This window comes from Macaca mulatta, chromosome 8, assembly GCF_049350105.2.
Source record: "Macaca mulatta isolate MMU2019108-1 chromosome 8, T2T-MMU8v2.0, whole genome shotgun sequence".
Lineage (NCBI taxonomy): Eukaryota > Metazoa > Chordata > Mammalia > Primates > Cercopithecidae > Macaca > Macaca mulatta.
This window is the reverse complement of record NC_133413.1, coordinates 87,534,785-87,562,415: the sequence shown is the minus strand read 5'-3', so window position 1 is coordinate 87,562,415 and position 27,631 is coordinate 87,534,785. Positions and strand designations below refer to the sequence as shown.

The following is a 27,631-nucleotide window of genomic DNA, read 5'->3' as shown; positions in this document are numbered from 1 at the left end:
TTCTTTGAAAAACATTTATTGTCTTCTAAGTCCTATGGGTAAGGCATACAAGGTCCTCTGGTTCAGAATTTCTCACAAGGCTGCAATCAAGATGTCCACAGAGCTGCAAGCATTTCAAGGATCAACTAGGGAAGGATCTGCGTCTCAATTCATGCTTTTGTTGTAGGCAGAATTTAGTTTTGCACAAGCCGTTCGTCTTGGGGCTTCCATGACTTGCTGGCTGTTGGCCACAGGAGATGCTCAGTTTCTTGACATGTGGGTCTCTTTCAAAGGCAGTTTACCACATTGCAGCTTGCTTCATCAAAGCAAACAAATAAGAGGGCAAAAGAGAGACAGTGTAAGCAAGAGAAAAGTCATAGTTTTCTGGAACCCAATCTCAGAAATGATGTAATATCACTATTGTCCTACTCTGTTCATTGGTAGAGTCACTGGGTCAAGCCTACATTCAAAGGAGGGAGATTATACAAGGGGGCGGGTGCTATGTGATGGAGATCATTGGGTCATCTTAGAAGGTCTCCTACCACACCTCATAAAGTTATCATAGAAATTAAATGGTCTTAATGTATCTGTAATTCATTGTAGACTACCTAGGACACAGCAGATATGCAACAAATATGAATGTATTCTTCCCTCTCTAGTAGAATAAAACTCCTAGGAGACAAAGACAAAATCAGTGAGCCCTGCAGTACCTAAGCCAACTTTGCTCTCAACAACCAGTAGAGGCATAAATGATACTGACACTACTGTTCACAATCTCGCTAACATTATCTTTATTTTCAGAAGGTACAACCTATTACCTTTCCGCAGTGACTCATTTACAGTACAAGAGCATGGTAGGCAGAATAATATCCCCCAAAGAGGTCCATAGTCCAATCTATAGAACTTGTGAATAAATTACATAGGAAAAGGAACTTTACACATGTAATCAAGTTAAGATTCCTGAAATGGGAAGACTGGCATGGTTTATCCAGGTGGGTTCAATTTTATCACAAGAATCTTTTAAAAGCAGAGAACCATTCCTGGCTGTGGTCAGAGAAACACCTGTGATTATGCCAGAATGATTAGAGAGATGCAGCATTGCAGGCTTCGAAGGTAGAAGAAGGGGGCCAAGAGCCAATGAATGTGGACAGCCTCCAAAATGAGAAAAGGCAAGAAAACAGATTCTAGCCTGCACACTCCAGTAAAGAGTGCTACCCTGCTGTCAACTTGATCTTAGGTTGGTGAGATCATTGTTGGACTTTTGATCTATAGAACAAGAATATAATACATTTACATTGTTTAAAGCAACTAAGTTTGTGGCAATTTGGTATAATGGCAACAGAAAAATAATAGAAAGAGAAAATATGTAAGTGTGTCCTGAGAGATATCACACACAGGTACTCTCTAAATGTTGAAGGAATATATATGATCATTCTATAATGTACAATATTAAAAATCATTGAGTAAAAAAACTTTTAGTTCAAAACACCATTACAAAGCATGCGACTATTTTTTCTAAATCATTGTATTTCAAGACCATTAACTATCATCAAAAGCAATGAGAATAAAAACTACTACGTTTTTATTTAACAAACACTTGAACATTTACTATGTGGTAGATACTATTATAAAGTCTAAAGTCATAGATACGTTATAAATATTATTCATTTAGTTCTATTAACTTACAAGACAGTCACTATTATCATTCTTCTTCTACAGACAAAGAACAAACACAATTTTGATGAGCTTTTCCAAGCAAACTTCCCCAAGCTTGTAAGTGGCAGAGCTAGAAATCAAATTCAGGCACTCCGGCTCCACAGTACCTGAATTGTGCTTCTTCTAAAATCATAACTGAATTGTATATAATAATCATAATGAAATCATATATATTCCCAATACATTGTTTCATATATTTATTTAGACTTAAGCAGACTAAAAAATTGTATATATTCTGGATTATTCTTCCCAAATTGTTTGTTGACCAATTACTAAGTACCTCCTACGCCACAGGCATAGAAGAAAAAGAGAAATGAATAAAACAATGAGTCTCCCCTTAGAGAGTTCACAGATTAGTGACAAGAGACAGATGACAAAATAATACAATAATTTATATTTTCATGAAATAATATAAATTAATTAAAGCAAAACCATCTCTTATGGCCCTATTCTCCATGACTTCCTCATTTAGAAGGGAAGGTAAGTATTGAAATAAACAGCTGTGTGATACCTTTTAAGTTATGGTAGAAGCATGTAGCTGGTACCAAGAGGCACAGAAAAAAGAAAAATATTTGTAGGAACTGGCAGAGGGGACACTGAATGGTATGAAGGAGGAGATACAGAGTTTTGTAGTTTAGAGATCATTTCAGCAAGCAAGGATAGTAAGCCTGAAGGGTAGTGAGGCTGGAAGCCACCAATTTGTTAAGAGATGGCTTAAAGTGCAAGGATAATGAGGGTTTGAATTAAGGCAATTGCAGGAAAGATTATTAAAAGAGAGAGTGAATTTGGAGTGGTATTAGCAGGCATTATGGATAGGGACCCAGGATATGACATTGTCCATACTCCCCAGAATCCTCTCCACACACATAAGTCTCCCTCAAAGAATAGTAATAGCAAATGAGAGCAGTGATAAGTTACAATTGATGACTGTGTAAATATCCAGCAGAGGAATGGCAAGAGAGAGTCTCTGGAATGTGTGAAAAGTCCTGGTGCCCTTCTAGAGAGTTTGAACATTAGCCTGCAGATACTAGGATCTGGACAAAGTAGTTAGAATGCATGACCAGATAACAGTGAAGGTACCATGGTTAGAAAGATAGATGCTAGCCTAGAGTGAGGAGAAATCAGCGTCTGAGAAAGGAGATAGTAATGTAGTGTATTAAAGTTAAAATTTTAGGCCGGGCACAGTGGCTCAAGCCTGTAATCCCAGCACTCTGGGAGGCCGAGACGGGCGGATCACGAGGTCAGGAGATCGAGACCATCCTGGCTAACACAGTGAAACCCCGTCTCTACTAAAAATACAAAAACTTAGCCGGGCGAGGTGGCAGGCGCCTGTAGTCCCAGCTACTCGGGAGGCTGAGGCAGGAGAATGGCGTAAACCCGGGAGGCGGAGCTTGCAGTGAGCTGAGATCCGGCCACTGCACTCCAGCCTGGGTGACAGAGCGAGACTCCGTCTCAAAAATAAAAAATTAAAGTTAAAATTTTAATTTTCAGTTTTTATTTTCAGGAAAGACTGATACCTAAAGGCAACAATTCTTTTTATAATAAATACTGTTTTTAAAAGTTGAATTGTCATAAATAATTACAGCTAGCTATTGCTTGCACTGCATAAAGATGTTTCAGTCAATGATGGCCCACATATATAACAGTGGTCCCTAAGATTATAATACTGTATTTTTACTGCAATTTTTCTATGTTTAGACATGGTTAGATACACAAATACTTGCCATTGTGTTACAACTGCCTATAGTACTCAGTACAGTAATACGCTGTGCAGGTTTGTAGGCTTGGAGCAAAAGGTTATCCCACATAGCCTAGGTGTGTAGTAGGCTACACCATCTACGTTTGTGTAAGTACACTCTATGATGTTCACACAACAAAATAGCCTAAAGACACACTTCTCAAAATGTATCCCTACTGTTATGAATGACTGTATGTAGAGGCAGTGCTCTAACTACCTTACATATAGTGTTTAATTCTCAAATATTATCTTTGGTTCAGTTTATTGTTAAGTCTCAGAGAGGTTAAGTAACTTGCTCAGGGTCATTCAGTAATGGGTAGGTGGAATTTGAATCCAAAATGTGATGCTAGAACCTGAATTCATAGCCACTGTATCATTAACACATGTTTGGTTAAATCCAGATATGGAGAAATTATTTTTATTATGTTGAGCTTCAGAGCATGCATAGACTCTGGAACCAGACTACCTAGGTTCAGATCTCCATTTCACCATTTAATGGCTGTGAGAAATTCGACTAGTTACTTCAGCTTTCAGTACCTGTTTCCTCATCTGTAAGTGGGAACAATAACAGTGTTTGCCTCCTACGGTAGTTCTGAGGATTAAATGAGTAAATTTAGTAAAAGGGCTCAGAAAAGTACCTTGAGCATATTACATAACCAATAACATTTACCTATTATCAATATTATTATTCTAATATAAAGTATTGAGAATAGTGGTATGAAACACCGGATATACTGCATGGCCCCAATTGAGATCTGAGATAGGCAGAATAATGGCTCCTAAATATATCCATTCCCCAATCCCTGTAGGCTGTGAATATGTTACACTATTACCGCAAAAGGGACTTTGCAGATGTAATTAAAGTTACGAACCTTGAGAGGGGGAAGATTCTGTCTAATCAATGGATTCTTAAAAGGCTGTAACTGGAGAGATACAGCAATGGAAGAAGAGGAAAGGAAGATTTAGAAGGATGAAAGGGTCTCAATCCACTGTTGCTGGCTTTGGAGACGAAGAGAGCCATAACTAAGGAATGTGAGTGGCCTCTAGAAGCTGGAAACAGCTCTCAGCTGACAGCCAGCAAAGAAACAGGGAGAACAGCTACAACAGCAAGGGACTGAATTTGTCCAACAACATGAATAAGCAAAAAAAAATCAGATTCTTCCCTTAACTCTCTAGAAAGGAACACAGTCCTGTGGACACCTTGATTTTAGGCCATTGAGAACCATGTTGGACTTCTGATCTACAGAATCGTAAGGTAACAAACTGGTGGTGGTTCGAGTTTCTAACTTTGTTACAGAAATAGTATTAATAGTAAACTAATAAAAGATCCACACTTAACTTTTTCCTAAAAGACTCAAACATATTGATTTAGGAACTACATAATATTCTAGAATAAATTTAACTTCTTAAAGTCAGCATTTTAAAACTATATTAGGGACATAAATCAATACCTTATTTACATTTTTATTGTTAAATTCTTAGAATCTAAAAGTTGCTAAAAGGTTAAAGAGGATATAAAATGCTATTACAAAATATTTTCATCTTTTCTATGTAAAGGTAAAAAAATTCAATTTTAATTTTTTAACTTCTCATGGTTAATGAACAAATTAACTTTGATTTTTTTTTCCTAATATTTTTTAAGTCCACAGCCAAGTTCTAATAAAGGCACTTAACATGTCACTAGGAATATATAAATTCTAGGTTTAAAATAACTCATGTTTTGCATTTACAGAGGTAAGCATTTACTAAGAAGCAAAATATTCTGTCTTGGTTATTATTTACTTATTCACTGCCTCTGAATTTATATGAATTAGCTCTGAGAGAGTAAGAGCTGTGTCTGTTTTCTGTCTTCACATTTTTATCAACACTGCCTAGCAAAACTCCCGGGCCTCAGAAAGCTTTTGTTAAATACATGAATGAAAAATAAATATATCTTTAAAAAAGTGGAAACAAAGCTTCCCTGGAACCTCAGCTCACTAGCTCATGGGAAAACTAACAAGGTATACTGTATCTACAGGTTAAACATTAAAATCCAGAACTTCTTTTAAACATTTTCAACAGAATGTTAAGTGTTATATGTTTCCCCGCATTCTGAATGAGATTAAATGTTTCAAGTTTCTTGATATCTTTATTATTTTCATTCACTACTGTGTGATGTGCACATGACATACACAAGGCTCTATGAACCAGAATTTGCTTAATGAAAATGTCCTCTACGTCAAGTCTTTGTGTGAGCACTTTACCCTGTTCCTCTCAAAAATTAAGTGAAGCACAGCATACGTGTAGGCTACCTGAAAGAGGTGCAGCGTGGTTGGTTTTCTTCACAATTGCTAAACGAAAGGCCTACTCTTCTTCAGCAAGATTTTTACTCTCTAGAACAGCAGCATCCATAGAAATAGAATGGAAACCACGTAATTTAAAATTTTCCAAAACATTCTCATTTTGACATGTAATCAATATAAAATTAATGAAATATTTTTACATTCTTTTTCTTTTCAGACCATGCTTTAGAAATCTGGTGCATGTTCTACACTTAGAGAAGACCTCAGTTCAGACTAGCCACTTTTCAGGTGGCCAGTGACTACTATACTGGACAGTTGCAGCTCTAGAAAATCCACTCCCAAACCCCTAAGTGAACTACATACCCTATCAACTTATAGCTTCTACTCTGTCTCAATTTGTACCATTGTTTCACAATTTGGATAGCATTAGAGTTCATTAATAACTTTTATTTTAGCAAGTCTGCTCCATGGGTAGTTTCTGAAATAAAAATACAAGCCCCCCCCCAAAAAAAAAAAACCTAATAACTGTGGTTCTACAGTATACGCTCTTTCTCGATGGTCTAACAGAGCTTTCGTAGAAGTGCCTGCTCCTTGTAGGGACGGAGAGTCGAGACTGGAGGCAAGAACTAAGACGTTCTTAAACCCTGCTACGTGCTGGAATCCTAAAGTGCCTACCATCATTCAAACCTTAGAACTAACTCTCCAGAGACACAGCCATTCATACCGCAGAACCAGATGGCAGTGGCGATCCTCAACGCCAGCTACACGTCACTGCCTGGTGAGTACTCTTCCCTCAGACCCCATTCCCAGAAGCTCTGCCTCGACTCCCCAAGGGGTAAGCGACCTGGCTGCCCTAATTCCTAAGCGTTACCGGGGAGATCTGAGGGCCTCCGAGGGCGGGAAACCTGAGGCCAGGCGCGCGCTGCCCCGAAGGCGAGAGCGTGTCCGGTCCGCTCTACGGGGTCTCCGGGGAGCGCTTTGCAGGGCGGATGACTGACGGGCCAGCTACCTTCCTTCCTGAGCCTGCAGATCAACAAGCTATCCTCCCTGTGCACACAGGCCCCGAGGGCGGGCAGGTCTCCAAGCGCCGCGCAACTGCCCTAGGCCCGACGCAGCCACCTGCCAGAGGGTTCCCTCCCCACCAGGCCATCCCTCAGCCAGTCCTCCGCCGACAGCGAACGAGGAACCCCAGAGGCACGGAGGCGTCTCGCCGACATCCGGCGACCCTTGCCAGGGGCCGTTCGCGGTGTCCGCAAGCAGAGAAAGCCCGGCCCTCATAAGCCCCGGCTTCCCTTAGGCCCCTTGACACTTGTAGCCTCCTCACTTGCGGCCCCTGACCCGGGGCTGACCGGTTCGTGACTCTCCTGCCAATCAGAGACAGAGTTCATCCGGCCAACCGACCAATCACCGCGCGCGGGTGTCCGCTTCGGCTTTTCGGCCCTTCGTCCCTTCGGTTCTTCGGCTTGTCGGCGTTCGCGGATGTTTGGCCATCCCGGGCCTTCAGCAGCGCCGCTAAAGCGCAGTGCTCGTTGGTGTAACTTTTTCTTTTCTTTTTTTTTTTTTTTTTTTTTTTAGCCACTTCCGGCTCCTGCGTCGCTCCGGAAGCCTGCTAGTTCCGGAAGCCTTGGTAATCCAGATTCTGCTAGGAAAAGACAAGCTTTCCAGAGAATGTTTCAGAGAAAGTTACGTGGAGCGTGGGCGTTTCGCAGACTCCTAAGGTCAGTGTCTGCCCCAGAGAGCCGGAGTGCAAACCCGAGGTCTTGTTTTCAGCTGGGAGGTCGTGGAGTTTCACGACCTTGTAATTGTCGCCGTTTGCTTTTTTTCCCCTGTTTATTGGCTTCCTGTCTTCCTGGAAGAGGCAAATCAAAGCTTCTGAATGTCGGGAAAGGCAGTGAAGCAAACCTAAATTCCAAAAGATGTTTTTAGGATCGCGCCATTAAAAATAAACACACAGCTGCAGTTGAGCCCCTCTGCATTCCACGTAGTGACTTAAGAGACGAACTTTGAAATCTTTTTCTCTCACTTGGCGGTTGTGAGGATATTTACCTCTTATAAACGGCTTTATAAAGAATTGAGGATCCAAGCTTTACTTAATATCTGAAAGTTTATGTAAAGTGTTATATGTGGTACAAAAAATTTGAGTATACTTAGTTTTCTAACATTGTCGAAAGCGCACGTAAAAGCAGTTTGATTTTCTTATGGGGGAAGAGATAATGAAAAGTTTCTGATAAAATTGCTTGCGATAAATTAGTTATATTTCACATTGTCTTTTGATAAGTCTGAATGTGAGAAACGTTAACTTTTTTTTCTGGGTTCTTAAAAATCGTTGTTTATTTATTGAAGTACCATTTTCCACATTTCCCACATTTAGTGAAAGGGCTTTTAGCAAGATGAGCAAGACTTGAACGTTCAAGTCTAACACATTCTATTAAACTTCCATGATGCCCCTCGGAAATATTTTATCTTGAAGTTTCGGGCAATTAGATGATACTGGGGCGCTCTCAACACCACAGCTTGTAGTCTAAACAGCTTCCCCTAAAGTGTTACCTTTACTTAATCCTGAACAGAGTGAACTTGGGTTGACTCTTTTAACTTACCTGATCTCACCTATATTATTAATTACTTGTTTCCAGAAAGATTACAGTTGAGTGATCTTGAGCCAGGAAGATATTTGAAAGAACTATTTACAGAATTAAAAAAACAAACAAACAAAAACCCTTCATATTTTTTCTTAAAAAAAAAAATACAAGTAACAGGACATGGAGTGAATACTAGACTATCAGACTAAAGAGTATTAGACTAAGTTGGATTCTAGTCCTCACTCTGATTGCCTTTGTACAGTTTTATCTCTTGGCCGTATTCTCCTTATTTTTAGAAATTAGTGTTAGTACTCAAGCTGGGGTTTTAAAACTGTTCCATAGGAGAACTTGTGTAGAAATTTTCTGGAGCCATGCAGGGAGAGACAAAGCAAGCCCACCCTCAGATTTGTTTTAACAAGAGCAGCTATTTATGTGTTCCGCTTGAATAACAAGGTTCTTGTTAAGAAGATTAAATTTGTATCTTAAACGAGATGATCTGCCTTTTCTTCTAGCAGTAAAATTCTGGTTTTTTTTTTTTTTTGAATATTCATTTGTACTCAATGTACCTTTATTTATTACAGTTTTTAAAAATAATATATTCACAGCTAATTTATTTCTAAAAGCTACAAATATGTCCCTACTCTGTTTCAATTTATTTTATAAATACAAATTTGAAATTGTTTTCTTTATGATCAAAATTAGAATTTATTATTCTGTCTTCCTCATATCCTTTTATTTTAGCCATAAAATTTTGCGTATATTTGATGCACATAATGATTCTTGCCGTAGGGAGGACAAATATTTTCCATTTTATATATTTGGTAGCTGAACGTTAAAGGTATTAGCAGGCTTGCTCATCATCACATCGATTAAAAGTTCTCAGTCCTAGCCCCATGTTTTTCTCACAACATCAAATAATTGTAAGTTTCTTTCCCTCTTGCACACCGTCCACATGCTCAGGTTCCTATAGCACAAGGAAAATGTGTGAATATGCACAATCTTTATTTCTGGCCAGAAGTTCTCTCTTGAATTATTTCATTTTTTTCCTCTTTTGATGATCTGAGTTGGACGGCCTAGAAGCAAATTGGATGTTCTCTATACCTGTTTTCTGTGAAGTGATAACAGTTTGTAAATGTTTCATGTTCCTTTTCCCTTCCTTTGGAATATACAAGAAACCTCAGGAGAAAAGCCCTAAATTGCTCCATTTGCCCTATGTCTATAATCCTATAATCTTTAAAACCCAGCCCTGTGGTTTCTTTACATGGAAGTGGAGGCAAGGAAGGGATGTCTAGTATCCTCTGCCCTTCTCCATGTGGGATATTAATCTTCCTAACATATTCCCATCTATACAACAAAAATACCTTGTTCTCTGTTGCTTCTTACTCAATTTAATATATTTTCTTTTTATCAGAGATCTCCCTTCTTACTGCCTGTCAATAAAATGAGATCAAATTCCATCCAAGTTATCTTTTCTTTCTTCTTACTAGTAAAACAAAAATCAAGAACTTCAGTGTAATTTTATTTTGATGATTCCTGACCACTTTTCTTTTTTTTGAGACGGAGTCTGGCTCTGTTGCCCAGGCTGGAGTGCAGTGGCATGATCTCAGCTCACTGTAGCCTCCACCTCCCAAGTTCAAGCAATTCTTCTGCCTCAGCCTTCCGAGTAGCTGGGATTGCAGGCGCGTGCCACCATGCCCGGCTAATTTTTGTATTTTTAGTAGAGACAGGATTTCAACGTGTTTGCCAGACTGGTCTTGAACTCCTGACCTCAGGCTCTCTGCCCACCTCGGCCGACTTGTCTTTTAGTGTTAAATGAGTGAGTTGGCATTGCCTCTACCTTGCATGTATGTGTTCATAATAGTTAATGTTCACACCTTGGGTTTTTCACTAATCTATTCCCTTTGTTCAGATTTGACATGGTCCTTAGAATGGTCGTTTGACCACATGTATAGAGAGGCAGGGAGAGGGAATGTAGACAAGATACATCCCAAGCAGCAAGGAAAACTGTACCTCATTCCTTTAATTTCTTTCCCCATCTACAATCCTGACAACTTGACTGGCAGTCTGGTCTTTTGAATGTGATCTTGAAAGGGAAAAAGATTTCTTTTGAGTTCTGTGGGATTAAATTTGATCCAAGCTTAGCAAATATCCATTCCACTAAGTGTATTTTGTATGTGCTACAGTTTTTCTAATGTTTACCATAAATTTACTAATTACCAGCTTGACTTTAGAAGTGTTGTTAATCTTCTCAAGCCTTAATTTTTGTCTTCTTAAAATGGAGATGATGATAATGTACTTACTGTGTTGTAAGATTAAATGAAATAAAGAATGTAAAGAAAAGTTATAGTGCCTTGTACGTGATATATATCACATGGTAGTTCCTCCTATTCCATTGCTAATGGCTGTTTATTCCTTTGGGGATATTTCCACATTCTCTTGTACCATAAAATGTGCAATTAAATGTTTGTTTCAGTTATTTTCAAGTCATTTAGAATTCTTAAGCAATTAGATTCTAAAGCCTGTTTTTTAAATTTATAGAGTATTTAAAGATCTAGCTGCTCATACATTTCATGTGTGTCTTGTTTGTTCATACTCGCACTAGTATTTTTCCCATAGTTTATGCCTATACTCTTAGTACTTGGCCTCTTTAAGGTAGCCCCATCTGTGTGACCTGTGTTACCATCCTAAACTTTTGGGTCCATCACCACGTTGTCAGTATAGGACACTGGTTTAGAGCTGGTTCTGCCCCCTCTGGTCATGGGATTTTACACAAGTCATCTAATCTCTTTGTGCCTTAATTTTCTTGTTTTAGAACAGAATTAATAATAGAACATCTTTGTTAGTATTATAAGGATTAAATGATTTAATATTTAAACTTGTACCTAGTAATTAGTTATAGTAGTCACTTGTTAGCATTCAGTAACTGCTAAGTGTTATGTGTTTTCTCTGGTTGTAAACAAGTTCATTGGGATTGTCTTCCTTAGTGGTTCACTGTTACTCTTTATGAATACTGTCTCTGTCTCCTGTGTCCTGCTCTGATTTCTCTATTCCTCATGTCCTATATTGCTCTTTTGCAATTAGAAATAGCTATTCTTTTATTTTTTTCCCTTTCCCTTCCAAGATTTCCTAAAACAGTTTATATAAGGATTCTAGATAGGTAGGTAAATTTACAGTTGCTTTTTTTTTTTTTTTTTTTAACCAGTGAAGAGTGTAGTGTAATAAAATGACTTGTCTAGAGTCACACAATGTGTTAGTGAACCTGGGCTAGAATACATACCTAATCAGAGGCAGTTTAACTCTGCTTTCCCTGATATTCGCTTCAGCATCTGTTCTTTATTTTCACAATAAGCATTCTCAGACTCAGAAGTATCAGGTTTCTGAAAGGAAAAAAAAATATGAGTGCCATGCTGTTATCTTAAAAATATACTTATAAAGCTAGGCCCAAGTATTGGAAATTCTTTTCTAAGGTTTTAAAAAAGTATTTTGTGCTAGTTTTAGATACTTGAATAACTATATTGTATATGAGATAAGTAAGGCACTCAGTTGATTGTATAAGACGCAGTATAGTCTTGAGTTGTGTTGAGTTTTCTCTTCTCCCCAAATGGGGAAAACAAAAGTATTTTCCCCTCTTCTGGGGCAGGTTACTTAACCATTGTCCATATTTTTGAGAAATATGTGCAACTTTGAAGTTTATCTTTCAGATACATTTTAGAAGTGTTTTGTCATGTACCCACTACCACTTCAAAAAGAAAAATCCTATTTGGATTTTGATGAGGCAGTGTTCGTTGAAGTTAAAAGTAATTTAGAGGTCTACTGGACATAACACAGTTTTAAAATTTCACATATCTTGGCTATACCCAAATGAGCACAACTGGGATTTACAACATCAGATGTCTATAAACTATTAAAACTTAGATTATGTATGATGAAAGAGAAGAACAAGAAAGTAGTGACAAGGCACTTAGCAAGTCTGTGGCAGAAGTGGGATTTGAACTTAGAGTTGTTAGGCCTGTTCACAGTGCCAGAGGTCACAGTGTTCTAATGGGCTTCAACCATAGCCTTTTTTCTTTTGCCCATATTTGAAATGTGTTCTGGGAATCGGTGTCCAGTTAAATCCCTCTTTGATGCATGTCCCATTTATTAGTATTGATTTCAATACAGTGGACAGTAAATCTATCTGACTATACAAAGGAAATAAAATGGTAGGTTATAGGTTCAAAACTTAAGATGTCTAGTCATAGAATTTTATTCATATAACCTCATAATACGAAATGCTAAGTTTAACATTTTCAGAAAGAGAAAACAATGAACGTGATCTCATCCACTTTGATTGCTAGAACATTTAAGATAGTGTGGCAGTGACATTTTCATTCTAAAACTTAGTTTATTATTGTGGAGATGGAAAAGAGTAGCCTGGCAGGGGGTGCATGAGTGGGTATGACACCATAGAGATTACTTGAGAATCACATGTTTCTGCTGACAAAGTTTACAGGACTGTAAATTTAAATGCAGAATTTTTGTAGGCAGTATGCATTGACAAATATGCCTAATGGTAATGCATCTAATACTGAGAGTCTTGGAACAGGTCAATAATAATGTGTGTATTGATAGCAGCGATGTAGGAGATGCTACATGGTATTATAGCTAAAATCCATGTTATCCCCTTAATCATAATTACGTTAATATTGACAGGCCCTTGACAATACCCACATTATTATTGATAGATTTCTGTCGATAACATGTTTTTAAAGAAAATATATTCATTCATAATTTGTACTATACTCAATAAAACTATAAAATACATCCTGAAAAATTCCTTCATCCTCAGTGAGATACAGTCATTTGTTTAGTTTTTGGAATGTGATACAGATGGCAAAGTTTTTATTTTGGGGTATGAAAAACATAAAAGGAAAGCATGAGTTATTTAAGGGATAAGGTTATATATTGCTGCTCTTAGTAAATAATTTTTAGTTGTCTTTTTCTGTGAAAGAAAAGCAGTGTGACATGTTTAGTGATAAAATGTCAGCAGGAGACCCTTTTAATAGTTTTTAGTACTAGATCATTTTGTCTTAAACATATTTATGTGACAAGTTAATCACACTAACTCTAGTAGATGCTATACTTTTTATCTGGTCTTGATTTTGCCTTACACATCTTTTTCACATATCCTCAACATGGTAGAATCCTTCCCTAAACACTAAAATTATTTAGTGCCAATTATAATTATAGTTACATATTTTTATATATCTCTTTGCATAATGAATAAATGTATCTCTCCCCTTCCCTGGGTTAGCATTTTGGAATCTTAAAGTTAGTATAGTTCGAGAGTTGCAGGAGTGGGTGGCTGGTAGGATTGTGTATGAAAAGATAGAATAGAAAAAAGCATTGTTTGTTTTGGCATTTTGGAAAAATCAATTAGAATTAAATTTAATGGTGGTGGTTTCAATTGAAAGCAATTCCTACTTTTTTAAAAAAGGAGTTAGCTTGTAATTTTTAAAAATATTCAAGTTTGAGCTTACATTTATAAAACTAAATACTAATTTGCAATAACCAATAATATAGAAATTGTTAAACTTACTTAAATTCTTGAAAGTAAAGTCAAAATAGACTTACCAATAGTTGGGCATGGGTATTGGCAATCCTTGTAACAGAAGTCAGGAAAGTACTAATTTACCAAAAGCATTGGGAATTTTTGACCCAAAAATGTGAAGGGATAGTATAGTCTTCCTCTTGATTTCCATGGTTCTTAAGTAAGTTAAATTACTTTGACTTTTCCAGGAAGTTGTTAGCATCATAGGTAGGCCCCTGAATTGTTGCAGGAATCCTATAAATCAGGTCTCCCAGAATGGCAGTTTTTCTTTTCTTCAGTTTTATTGAACTCTGCCATCAGATTAATCTTTTGAAATTTATATCCCATTGTGTCTCTTCTCTTCAATGATTATTCGTGCCCACAGAATCAATACAATTTCCTTAACACCGGTTCTTTTTACAATGTGGCTAGGTTGACACTTCAGTCTCTCCTGCTGGCCTGCTTGGTCATGGCAGATGACTTGTCTGCTTCCAGATAACAGATGTAGCCACACTGACGGGACTTAAATAACCAAGGATGAAGCTCATGCTGCAACCTGTCTCCATATGTCCCAGCTAGGCTATGGTCAGGAGCTTGCACATTTCTGGGCTTTCACACAACCTGTTCCCTTACCTTACATACCATTTTCCTCTTTTCTGCCTGGGAAGTTTTGTGATTCTTTATAATGTTTTTATGTTTTGGGATCCATTCTTCACTTCAGAGATCAATGGCCAGTCCTGATTTTCTGTGTCTTTTAAAATGCTTGAATAAAAAGAAGTTAGCTGACAGTTAAATATTTAGATTGAATCTCTGGTACCTAGGAGAATGCCTTGTATTTGGTAGGTGTCCAGTATATATTGGTTACATTGAGTAACCATTTGTCAGAGAATTAGAATTCACTAAAACACAAACAGCTTACACTATATTGGGAGTAATTTTATGTGATATAAAGTCGTTTGCGGCATTTGTGCTTCATACCTATTATAACAAATGTTGTACCGCTGTAGAGGGAAGAAGATTCCATAATTGGGTTAGTTGAATTTCTAGTTATTTTGATTTCATCATTTTCTTCTACTCCTTGGCTGCCCTTTTCTAGAGAGTATTCTAGAATAGCTGTACCTACCAGAAAGAGAGGTTGGGGTGGGAGTTCATGCGATGAGGAAGAACTGAATGTAATATGCTGGTGATGAACACAAGTTTGTGTGCTTGTGTTGGACTGCCTGTACCATGTTCTGTGCAGCAAAGCACCCTAGCGTCAAGTATTATAAGTGTGCATTCATGAGGTTTCTTTATTTTAAGATAACAGGCACAACTGTGTTGATGGGGCTAAATAATCACGGGAGCAGGTCATGTGGGAACCCATCTCTTTTCTCAATCCACAGTGTGTCATATCCTTTCAGACAAGGTGGAAGTTAAGTGGACAATGAGTTTCACTGAACCATATCTCTGCCCACTCCTGCCTGGCCCCTCCCACATGCACACAGAAGGGTGACATCATGTTCGTGGTTTAACTGCCACAATTTATGTCTTAACGATGTCAATATTTCCTGGAAAAATATTTTGATACAGGTTGTTTGAGGCATTACTATGACTAATAGTGAAGGTTTCAGTTTTTTGAAATGAGATTTGCCAAAATTAGTTTGGGGCCTGTTACTTTTCATGCCCATCCCTAGCCAAAGCAACAATAATGTAATAAATAATACTGCTTTGTGGCTTCCAAACCACTTTCATAACATTATCTGGTTTAATCTCAACAACTTTGTGAGGTAGCTGTTATTTCCAACTTTTAGGAGAAGAATCCGAGGCTAATGAATTTTTTTAAGATCACATAGCAAGTAAGTGGCAGAGCTAGAACTTGAGCCCAGGCCTGTTTGATTTTAAATCTGCTTTTTCCACTCTATGACAGATGCCTAAAGAAGAATGTAGAGCCTGGGAGAAGTATTCCACTTTAATGAACTATGATGTGTAATAGACAGTGTCTGTTCTATGTTTACAACTAAAAGAAGTCACAAAAATGACTAAAATGTTGGAAAATAAAACCTAAAACAAAAAATAGAGAAATTATTCATCTGGAGGAGCAAAGGCTGAAGAACAGTTTAATAATAGTCTTTTGGTCTATTAAAGAGTCTTATGTAGGGAGGAGAGCAAGCCCAGCTGTTCCTAATCTACACTGAGGCCAGGCCTGGGGAGAAAAAGAAGAAAGAAAAAAATGTTAAACTGTCACAGAAGGGATAAGAAAGAATTTTTTGATAATAAGTATTGTTAAATATTGTATTGGTTAAAGACTGTTTAGGTCTCCTTTTCTGGCAGTCATTAAAAATTCCTATTTTTACTGAATGTTTTTAAGTGTGATTCCTCCAAAAACAAGAGACTTGAAATATATGATTCTTCTGAGAAACCACTCCCTCTGACCAGTTGCTCACTAAATATCACTAAGGAACCTGAGGAAGAGATGCAGTTATGCTGTACTTATCAAGAGGGTACATTCTGAGAAACACATAGTTTGATGATTTCATCATTGTGCGAACATCATAGAGTGTACTTACACAAGCCTAGTTGGTATAGCCTAGTTCATACCTCATTATATTTTACTGTGCTTTCTTCTGGTTTGCAGATACTGCTTTTACAAATTAAAGGTTTTGTAGCAAACCTGAGTCAATCAAGTCTATCTGCACAATTTTTTTCCAACAGCATGTACTCAACTTTGTGTCTCTGTGTAACATTTTTGTAATTCTTGCAATATTTCAGACTTTTTTTTATTATGATATTTGTAATGTTGACCTGTGATCAGTGATCTTTGTTATTACTATTATAACTGTTCTGGGGCACCAGGAACTGTATCCATATAAGATGGTGAACTTAATAAATGTTCTGGGGCACCAAGAACTGTTTCCATATAAGATGGTGAACTTATATTCTGGGGCACATGGTAGAATCCTTCATTAAACACTAAGAACTGGTATCCATATAAGATGGTGAACTTAATAAATATTCTGGGGCACCAAGAACTGTTTCCATATAAGATGATGAACTTATATTCTGGGGCACATGGTAGAATCCTTCATTAAACACTAAGAACTGGTATCCATATAAGATGGTGAACTTAATAAATATTGTGTGTTCTGACTGTTCGACCGACTTGCCTATTCCCTGAGACACAACAGTGTTGAAATTAGGCCAATTAAAATAAGCCTACAAAAGCCTACAATGGCCCTTTCACTCGAACAAGTGTTCAAGTGAAAGGAAGGGTTGTACATCTCTCACTTTAAATCAAAATCTAGCAGTGATTAAGCTTAGTGAGGAAGCCATGTCAGAAGCCAACAGGGGCCAAAAGATAGACCTCTTATACCAAACAGCCAAGTTGTGAATGCAAAGGAAAAGTTCTTGAAGGAAATTAAAAGTGCTCCTCTAGGGAACATATGAATTAAAGAAAGTAAACAGCCTTGTTGATGATGATGTGGAAAAAGTTTTAGTGGTCTAGATAGAAGATCAAACCAGCCACAAAATTCCCTTAAGCCGAAGCCTAATCCAGAGCAAGTTCCTAACTCTCTTCAATTCTTTAAGACAGAGAGGTAAGAAATCTGCAGAAGAAGAGATGGAAGCTAGCAGAGGTTGGTTCATGAGATTTAAGGAAATAACCATCTTTTATAATATAAACATGCAAGCTGAAGCAGCAAATGCTGACATCAGAGCTGCAGCAAGTTACCCAGAAGCTCTAGCTAAATAATTGCTGAAGGTAGCTAGGCTAGACAATATATTTTCAAGGTAGACAAAGGCCTTATGTTGGAAGAAAATGCCATGTAACACTTTGATAGCTAGAGAGGAGAAGCCAATATGTGGCTTCAGAGCTTCAAAGGACAGACTGACTCACCTGTTGGGGGCTAATGTAGCTGGTGGCTTTTAAGTTGAAGCCAGTGCTTATTTACCATTCTAAAAATTCGAAGACCCTTAAGAATTACGCTAGAACTGCTCTGCCTGTACTTTATAAATAAAAAAACCAAAGCCTGGATGACAGCACATCTGTTTGCAGCATGGTTTACTGAATATTTTAAGCACACAGGTGAGACCTGCTCAAAAAAAGTATTTCAAAATATTACTGCTCATCGATGTGCACCTTAGTCACCCAGGAGCTCTGACGAAGATGTACAAGGAGATTAATGTTTTCATGCCTGCTATTACAGCATTCATTCTGCACCCTGTGGATCAAGGAGTAATTTTGACTTTTATATATTATTTTTTAAGAACTACATTTCATAAGGCTGTAGTTGCCAATAGCAGTTTCTCTGATGGATCTAGGCAAAGTAAATTGAAAACCTTCTGGAAAAGATTCGCCATTCTGTGTACCATTAAGAACATGATTCATGAGAGGTCAACATATCGACATGAACAGGAGTTTGTAAGAAGTTGATTCTAACCATTGTGGATGACTTTGAGGAGTTCAAGACTTCAGTGGAGGAAATAACTACAGATGTGGTAGAAACAGCAAGAGAATTAGAATTAGAGTGGAGCCTAAAGATGTGACTGATTTGCTACAATCTCATAATAGAACTTGAATCGATGAGTTGCTTCCCCTCTTTTTTTTTTTTTTTTTTGAAACGAAGATCATGCTCTGTCACTCAGGCTGGTGTACAATAGCAGTCAGCTCACTGCAGCCTCTCAATCTGGGCTCAAGCAGCTCTCCTGCCTCAGCCTCCCCTTAGTAGCTAGGACTACAGATGCATGCCAGCATGCCTGGCTTTTTTTTTTTTTTTTTTTTTTTTAATTTTTGTAGAGACAGTGTCTCCCTATGTTGCCCAGCAATCCTCCCTTGGCCTCCCAAAGGTCTGGAGTTATAGGCCTTTGTTCTGGATAAACAAAGAAAGTGGTTTCTTAAGATGGAGTCTACACTTGGGGAAATGCTGTAAACATTGTTGAAAAGATAGCAAAGGATTTAGAATATCCCATAAACTTAATTGATAAAGCAGTGACAGGGTTTGAGACTATTTACTGCAATTTTGAAAGAAGGTTTACTCTTGGTAAAATGCTATCCTTTAGAAAGCTTCGCATGCTACAGAGAAATCTTTCATGAAATGAGTCAATCCATGCAGCAAACTTTGTTGTTGTCATAAGATATTGCCACAACCACCCCAGCCTTCAGCAGTCATCACCCTGATCAGTCAGCAGGCATTAACATCAAGGCAGGACCCTCCACTATCAAAAAGATTATAACTCACTGAGGGCTCAGGTGGTTGTTAGCATTTTTTAGCAATCAAGTAATTTTTAATTAAGGTATGTACATTGTTTTTAAGGCACAGTGCTATTGCACACTTAATTGATTGCAGTATAGTGAAAGTGTAAGTTTTATATGCATTGGAAAACCAAAAAAGTTGTGTAACTTACTTTATTGTGATATTTACTTTATTGCAGTGGTCTGGAACCTAACCTAGAGTGTCTCTGAGGTATGTTTGCTTTATGTGATTCTGATGAACTCACAAGTTTGAAAACCACTAGACTAGAGGAACAGAGACCACAGGACTGTGATGGTGAAGACCACAGTTTAGACGGATTAAAAGTCCAGAGATATATGTATCTTTATCATAGACAAATATATGTTAGCAGTTAAAAACTAACAGAATAAGATTATGTTGTTACAAAGAAAGTTGAATGTGTTACAAATAGACAAGATCTATCTTGTTTTGAATCACTGCCTTCTTGATTTTAGCACTTACATAGATCAAGTAGATTTAAAATAGATTAGTTTTACCAGAGGGGCATCAGACTTCTAAAATTCTACCTAGATTTTTTCTGTCATATTTGTATAACTGCCTACTGAACTTTTCCACTTAGATGTCTCATAGGAGCCTCAGATCTTTAACATTGCATGTATTTATTATCTTTCTGTTCAAACATGTATTGCCTCATGGATTTCTTGTTTCAGGGACTTGGATCTCTATCACTCAACTACTTAAGTCAGTTTGTCTTGGCTTATTTCTCTCCAGATAGTGTCACTTCTACCACCTCATCGCTTTCAAAGATACCCTTTTCTCTCTGTCCCCACTGATACTTTTCTAATTTAGGCCATCATTAGTTTCTCACCAGATCATTTTAACAACCTGTTAACTAGTCTCTATGTTTCCAGTCTTTTCTCTCAGCCTTGAATCCATTCTTTCCTCAGGTTGGTTAGAACAAACAGTCTAAAATGTAAATCTTATTAGTTCTTTGCGTACAACTATTGAGGGCTTCCCATTACCTTCTTCATAAAATACAGCCTTCTCAGCTTGGCTTCTAGGGCCTTTAGGACCTGTCTCCTGCTTCTTTCCAGCCTTATCTCATCTGTGCACCTCTAGTCCTTAGTACCTACTCTTCCCACCATTGGCAATAATAATCTTACCCTCCTTTACCAGGCTGACATGCTAATACTTCAGGTGGCTGCTTAGGTATTTCCTCTCCCAGGAAGCCTTATCTGACCTTCTGAAGTATAGTTGTAACCATAGTGCCCTGAATTTTCCCTTGCAGATCACTGATCGCACCTTATTGTAATCACCTGTTTATTTTATATAGCACACCTTTACTTTTCCCTCTCTTTCCACAGTAGACTATAGGCTCCACAAGGGTTGAGACAGTGTCTGTTGTACCATTATATCACTAGCTCTCACATTAACAGGTAAATAACAGATGCACAATAAACATGTTGAAATTAGTGAAATTAGTAATAATCATCTTTCTGGATATGGTAATTTGAAATAATTTTAAAGTGTAATGGATGGGAATTTATATTTTCTATCCTTCACACATCACAGACTTTCATCCTGTTCATTTATTCATTTATCTAGTGCTTGTAGAGTGCCTTCTGTGTACCAGGAACTGAGATAGTTGTTCTGATTCAACTGTAATAAGGCTCAAATAATCTTTACAACAGTGCTTATCCTCTAGTGGAGGAAATAAACAATTTATAAGTAGTTTATGTACAGTAGATAGAGGCCAAGAAAGAGAAAGAATAGCATGCCAAGGGAACAACTCGATGGGCAGCTACCCAAATTTGGAGTCAGAAGGAAGTGATGTCTGAGCCAGTACTTAAAAACTTAGTATGAGTTTTCAGTTAAAGATTGGAAACAGACTGTTCCAAACAAAGGGAAAGGACAGTGAAGTCTACTGGTGAACAAAAGAAGGGGGTACTTTTTGACTGGATATGATGCATAAAGAAGGAAAGCAAGCTGGGAGTGGATTTGGGGAGGTTTGTGTTTTAGAGCATTGGCATTGTGGGGAATGCACTGAAGGAGGCAGAAGGTAAGGTAGACCAGTTTGTTGGAATCCATGAGAGAGGAGAGCAGCCAGAATTCAGGAAAAGGTTTGCGGGGGATAGGGAGTGACAGATGGATTAGGAAAAATTTTGGACCACGTATCAACAGTCCTTGGCAATGGATTTGATTTGTAGAGTGAGGAAAGGGAACTACCTTTCTAACTTTATTCTTTTTTGTGTGTAGCTTCTGGCAAGTATGAGGCAAGGGTTTCACAGAAGAACTTGGAGCAAAAATTCCCACTGCCATAGCTATAGGCTGTCCAGTCTTGAGGGAGCTGCAGGAACGGGAAAATGGTGAGATCTGCCCAGAAGATCATTGGCATTTATGGTGAGAAGCATTCCTGTTGTGTATCTGGTTTGAGAGAAAAATAGCACCAAACAACCTGTTATTCAATGATCACTTTTATTTCCTGGACTTGAACTTATTAAACATGTAGTCTTCTGCCACTAAGTCTTCTAGGATGCATGGGTAAATTTAGAACTTCCCTCTTGAAAACATCTTCGGTTGTCAAAGATACTCCCAATTTCAAGAAGTACACGTTTATTTTACCTTCTAATAAATTGTGTTTATCATTTTTTTACTAAAAATCGTAACAGAATAGAATGTGAAAAGACTTTGAAGGTTGTTTTATCTCCAGCCCTTTGTTTTATCAGTGAAGAAACCAAGGCATAGGTCAGGGTCGGGGAAATGACTTGTTGAAGAATACATGACCAGAGCGTGGCAGTGAGCTCTGGCAGGATCCATGCCTCCTTCAATAACTGTTCTTTCTGTTAGTGTATTGGCCTTTTAAAGGCCTAGACATGATAACCAAGCCCAGTGTGGTGATAGCCCATTTTAATTTTTTTGTGTTTTTTTTTTTTTTTTCTAGCTTTATTGGAGTATAATTGGCAAGTAAAAATGGTATATATTCAAAGTGTGCAATGTAATGATGTATTTTTTTTTTGGTCATGGGTGGATTTGCCAGTTAATAATATTTAAAGTATCTGAACTGGTCTGTATACTGGATTATAGCAGTGACTTGGTGTTTTAATTATATCAGCTTGCACATAATACGTATATGTGTATTGAATCAGTAATATATGTGTATCGAATCAGTAAGCTGTACCTAGCTAACCATTAATCAGCTCTTACATTTCATTTAAGTTTTTTTGCCTTTAGCACCAATTTGTTTCCTTAGTGTATTTATGACATTATTGTGGTATATATTTTTATATCATAGCTTTCTTAGAGTACTGTATGATGTATACGTTTTTAGTACGTTAATAATGATATTTCTGCATTCTTGTTCCCTCATACTAAGATTTAGTACTATTTATTTTCTGCAATAGTGTGATAGAATAGTAACCATGTATTGTTCTTTTATTTTTCTTTTTAACTTCCTTTACACATAGAAAATGTATTTGAGAAAGATTAAATGACTTGCTGAAAAATAACACCTTTGGAGTCAGTAGAAGTGCTGGAAAATAAACGGAGGTCTTGTCTTAACCATCTATTGCAATGTTCTATATAGTAGTTGTATTTATTACCTTCAAATGTCTCTTCATTAGTCATGTTATTCAGCCTCCTTTCTGTTAACTTCAGGATTTTAGTATCTCCCTGCTAGAATATCTGACCAAAGAGTATTGCTTAGAAGTATATTTGTGGAAAGAGGGTACAGGTTTTGTTTTGTTTTGTTATTTCTTTGATGAGGAGGGCCAAGAAAAAAGAAAAAGAAATTAATAAAAAAAGGCAGGGGGAGAAAGAAAGGCTCTGAGAGACGAGACAGAAGTTTCAAGTAAGAAGTGATTATCCGCTGTACTGTTTTAGACTACTGAAAGGCTCATCTCTTATGTATCCTGTGTAATTTGTGTATGACAGTTTCCGGGCATAAGTTGAGGGGGTTGTACAAGATTGCAACTCTTTGTTAATGTTCTTCAATTGTATTTTTTCCTAGAGACCTTCAGAGAAGACATGGCTTCCAGAAAAGAGAATGCAAAGAGTGCAAACAGAGTGCTAAGAATAAGCCAGTTGGATGCGCTTGAACTAAACAAGGCCCTGGAGCAGCTAGTTTGGTCCCAGTTTACTCAGTGCTTTCATGGATTTAAACCTGGGCTATTAGCTCGCTTTGAGCCAGAGGTGAAAGCGTGCTTATGGCTTTTCTTGTGGAGATTCACCATCTACTCCAAAAATGCCACAGTGGGACAGTCAGTTTTGAATATTCAGTACAAAAATGATTTTTCCCCTAACCTGAGATATCAGCCACCCAGTAAAAATCAAAAAATCTGGTATGCTGTTTGTACAATTGGTGGGAGGTGGTTAGAAGAACGATGCTATGATTTGTTTCGAAACCATCATTTAGCATCATTTGGGAAAGTCAAGCAGTGTGTGAATTTTGTGGTTGGACTTTTGAAATTAGGTGGACTGATTAATTTTTTGATTTTCCTTCAGAGGGGAAAGTTTGCAACTTTGACAGAACGTCTCCTAGGCATTCATTCTGTATTTTGCAAGCCTCAAAACATACGTGAAGTTGGCTTTGAATACATGAATAGGGAACTTCTCTGGCATGGTTTTGCTGAATTTCTGATTTTTCTCTTACCACTTATCAGTGTCCAGAAGTTGAAAGCCAAGCTGTCTTCATGGTGTATCCCTCTTACTGGTGCACCTAATAGTGACAATACATTAGCCACTAGTGGCAAAGAATGCTCTCTTTGTGGAGAGTGGCCCACCATGCCTCACACCATAGGATGTGAGCATATTTTCTGTTATTTCTGTGCTAAGAGTAGTTTCTTATTTGACATGTACTTTACTTGTCCTAAGTGTGGCACAGAAGTGCACAGTCTGCAGCCACTGAAATCAGGAATTGAGATGTCAGAAGTAAATGCTCTTTAGAAACTAAAATTGCTTCCTCTGAGGAAAAAAATGCACCGTGTTTAAATTCTGAATGTTAGTCATCCTAAGTAAACGATTTATGTATCCTTTATAAGGAATGTGCTGCCTAGCCATTGTCTTCTGCTCCTTTCCAGTCATGACTAAATTCTAATCACTAGAAACCATGTGATTCTAAATATATTATGGAAATGTTATTTAAATCATTGCATTCAATTTTTAATGTCAAGAATAGTGGACAACTTTTGTCAGGTGACTACTAACAATGCTCCTTCATTTTACTACTTCTTAAAACGAGGTTGGATTCTAAAGATAAAGATTTTGGAGACTCTGGGATGAGTGTGCATTTATTTTCAGAGATGACATAATATGATAATGTGACAACTATAAGACTGTTGTTTTAAACCTTAAGACCTGATGCCTCAGTTCTCAGTTGTAATTTTTTTTTTTTTTTTTTTTTTTTTGAGACGGTGTCGCGCTCTATCACCCAGGCTGGAGTGCAGTGGCGCAATCTCTGCTCACTGCAACCTCCGCCTCCCAGGTTCAAGCAATTCTTCTGCCTCAGCCTCCCGAGTAGCTGGGACTACAGGTGCGTGTCACGATGCCCAGCTAATTTTTGTGTTTTTAGTTTCACCGTGTTAGCCAGGATGGTCTCGACTCCTGACTTTATGGTCTATCCACCTCGGCCTCCCAAAGTGTTGGGATTACAGGCGTGAGCCAGTGCCCGGCCACCTCAGTTGTAATGTTACGCTGTTCTCCGAAGCCAGTTTTTAAGAAGTTCAGTCCTCAGCTGTCTGACCCCTCCACAGTTGGCTTTATATTCAGAAAGCAAAAATTACTTAAGGCAACTTGGAAGTGAGGCCTGGGAACAACTGGGGGCAACTAGTACGAACAGCACTATTTACAGGTCTCTTTCTCTTGCCTTTGATTCAGAGCTCTCATTCTCAGTAAATATTGATAGTTTTATTGAAACAAAAGAGGCCTTTAGCATGGTAATAATACAGCAGCGCATATCAAGATAATTCTGTATCATTCACTCCTTTTCTCTGCATTTTTTAACTTAAATTTAGACTCTTAAAATTGTATAGAATTATTAGGTTGAACATTGAATTATTTCAAGTCTTAACTAGAATTTTTTTAAAAAACAGGTTTTAAATGTTTTTAAATAAATGTCTTGCTAGTATGGTGGAAATACACTGCCAGTTCATTTTTCTCTTCATCTTTCATTGAAAAGCACTCAGGTGCCAGGTACTGACGTAGCCATTGGAGGCACAACACTACATTAAGCAGGAAAAAGAAAGTTACCTTCGTGGAGTTTACATTCTGTGATTGAATGAACTGTAAGTTTGATTTAGATTCAATTTAGTGTAAGATACCGAAGAAGTTTTGTAGTTTGAGTTGAGTATTTTACATCTTAAGAGTTTTCCTTCTTTTGCCTCCTGTAATTTTAAAACATTATTGTAGAAAACATCAACAATTCAGGAAAAAATATAAAATCAACTCTCCCACAATTTTTTGAGAGAGATCATCACTATATTTTGCTATATTTGTAGATTTGTTGCACATACATTTCTTATCTACAAAATTATTACAATGAATATGCAATTTTGTTATTTTTGAAAAATAGCATTTTTTCGTATGCATAAATATTCTTCAAAAATATTTTAGGGCTGAACACAATGGCTCATGCCTGTAATCTCAGGCTCCCTATTTAGGGAGGCAGAGCCCAGGAGTTTGAGGTCGTTTCTAAAAAAATAAAAATATATACAAACGTCTTTTTTTTTTTTTCTTTGGTGAGAAAGGGCCTCACCCAGTCACCCAGGTTGGAGTGCAGTGGTGCGATCATGGCTGACTGCAGCCTTTCCCTCCTGGGCCTCAAGTGATCCTCCCATCTAAGCCTCCCAAGTTGCTGGGACCACAGGCCCATGCCACCATGCCTGGCTAATTTTTTTTAGAGATGAGGTCTCACTTTGTTGCCCAGGCTGGTCTTGAACTTCTGGGCTCAAGCAGTCCTGCTACCCTGGCCTCCCAAAGTTGTGGGATTATAGGCATGAGCCACTGCACCCGGCCATAATATATTTTCAAAAGGCTATGCATATGCCATCGTATTCCTATTCCTATTATTATTTAACCACCGTCATAGAGTATTTAGGTTCTTTTCACTTTCTGTTGTGAATAATGCAATGATGAATCTGAGTTCATTAAGTGAAGAGTCCATCTGCACACTGCAGGCCCAGTCTGGATGTAGGTGCTCAGATGGTTCTCTTTGAGACAGGCTTTAGCCCTTGGCTCTCATTTTTATGATGCGTCTACATGGCATGAGGGACACAGATCCTGCTAGGATTCAAATCCCACTTGTGTATAACCTAGGGCAATGTGCCACATCTCTGCACATCTGTACATTGTAAGGATTACATGTTTAGTGTAAATAAAACTCTTAAAACAATATCTGACACATACTAAATAGGATATAATAGTAGTGCTTTCCTTTGCTGTTGTCAGTATTATTCTGAGTCAGTTTCATTCTCACACAGAATGATGGCCGCTAGAAACTCAAGGCTTATATTCTGCTAGTTTTCTGATCCCACTGGCATGAGATACTCTTGCCTAATAGTTCCCGCTAAAGTCCAGGAGCTCACTGTTACTGGTCTGCCTTGGATTATGTGCACATTCCTGAACCAACCACCATAGCTAGGGGATGGAAAATACTGTTCCTGGTTACTTAAATGTAGGTGACACTCCTCCCATATACCACATGAACCTAAAGGAGTCCTGGAGGAGGCTGTTCACCACAGGAAACTGAGGTGTTCTTAGAAGAGTGGATGCTGGCGGATAGATCTCTACTAGTTAGAGTCTACATTTGCCTTACTCATTTCAAAAGTCCACATGCAGTCTCATTTTACCAGTGATCTAGTTTGATAAGGACATTCATAAGTAACTGGATGATTCCTCAACATTGCAGATTTGAAAGGATTAAATAAAGTCAACAAAATTTTGTTATATCAACAATTTTGTTATATTATTTTGATAGAGTAACTTCTAAGTGGTTGTTATCCATATTGTCAAAATCTTAACATGAAAACAGTACTTCACATATATGCTAGCTGATAGACTTGTGAGTATTAGGGGGGCGGTATTTTTTTCCATAGACCCTAATGACACTTAGTGAAAATAGATTTTTATTATTTTTCATTTTTATTTAACATCTGCTACCTCTAGTAGGTGATAATCCCCGTGAGTTCAGAGACCATGACTGTTTTGTTCATCACTAGATAGCCAGAGCCTTTTAGTTCTAGTGTAGCAATAGAAACGTTTTATTAGCTGAATAAACCTAAGGTCACAGATAGGGTTCTGCAGAAGCTGGCACTGAAAGCGGTTTGAAGTACAAGAGATTTTTATGTATAACTCTCAGGGATGCATGCCTGTGAAGGGAAAGAGCAAAGAAGCAGGAATAGGCAGAAGAAATGGGAGTGCTCTAAAGCAGGCCTGAAAAGAGTTGGCCAACCCAGAGGGGAGCTCTGAGCTAGTGTCATCTGTCAGAATGTTTAAATTAGGCCAAAGTAAATAGGCCTTTTTACCTACACTTCTATCAGTCACTGGGTGTGGGCAGCTCTGGGAAGGTT

At 37.8% G+C, this 27,631-nt stretch overlaps 1 protein-coding gene and 1 long non-coding RNA gene across 5 annotated transcripts; one reads left to right on the top strand and one right to left on the bottom strand.

Moving 5' to 3' along the window:
* Positions 1-7,446, bottom strand: LOC106999821 (uncharacterized). 3 transcript variants are annotated; one of them, XR_013396914.1, is made up of 2 exons: positions 5,725-7,446; positions 1-295 (listed from the first exon to the last, which is right to left on the bottom strand). It is a non-coding gene; the product is annotated as an uncharacterized LOC106999821 (long non-coding RNA). The 3 variants fall into 3 exon arrangements; XR_013396915.1 differs by having other exon boundaries at positions 6,587-7,446; XR_013396916.1 differs by having other exon boundaries at positions 6,725-7,446.
* On the top strand, positions 7,345-24,342 carry PEX2 (peroxisomal biogenesis factor 2). Of its 2 annotated transcripts, XM_015145602.3 has the most exons (4): positions 7,345-7,433; positions 19,270-19,301; positions 21,327-21,470; positions 23,077-24,342. In XM_015145602.3, exons 3-4 carry the CDS (start codon positions 21,434-21,436, stop codon positions 24,009-24,011), a joined length of 972 nt encoding a protein of 323 aa, XP_015001088.1. In that variant the 5' UTR covers positions 7,345-7,433; positions 19,270-19,301; positions 21,327-21,433; the 3' UTR covers positions 24,012-24,342. The 2 variants fall into 2 exon arrangements, with proteins under 2 accessions (XP_015001088.1, XP_015001087.1); XM_015145601.3 differs by lacking the exon at positions 19,270-19,301.
* Positions 24,343-27,631: the final 3,289 nt, after the last annotated feature.

Bases quoted from the DNA above. Each gene is read 5' to 3' on its own strand.
- PEX2 (XM_015145601.3), top strand. From the start codon at position 21,434: ATGGTGAGATCTGCCCAGAAGATCATTGGCATTTATG. The intron at 21,471-23,076 runs GTGAGAAGCATT...ATTTTTTCCTAG, and splicing joins GAAGATCATTGGCATTTATG to AGACCTTCAGAGAAGACATG.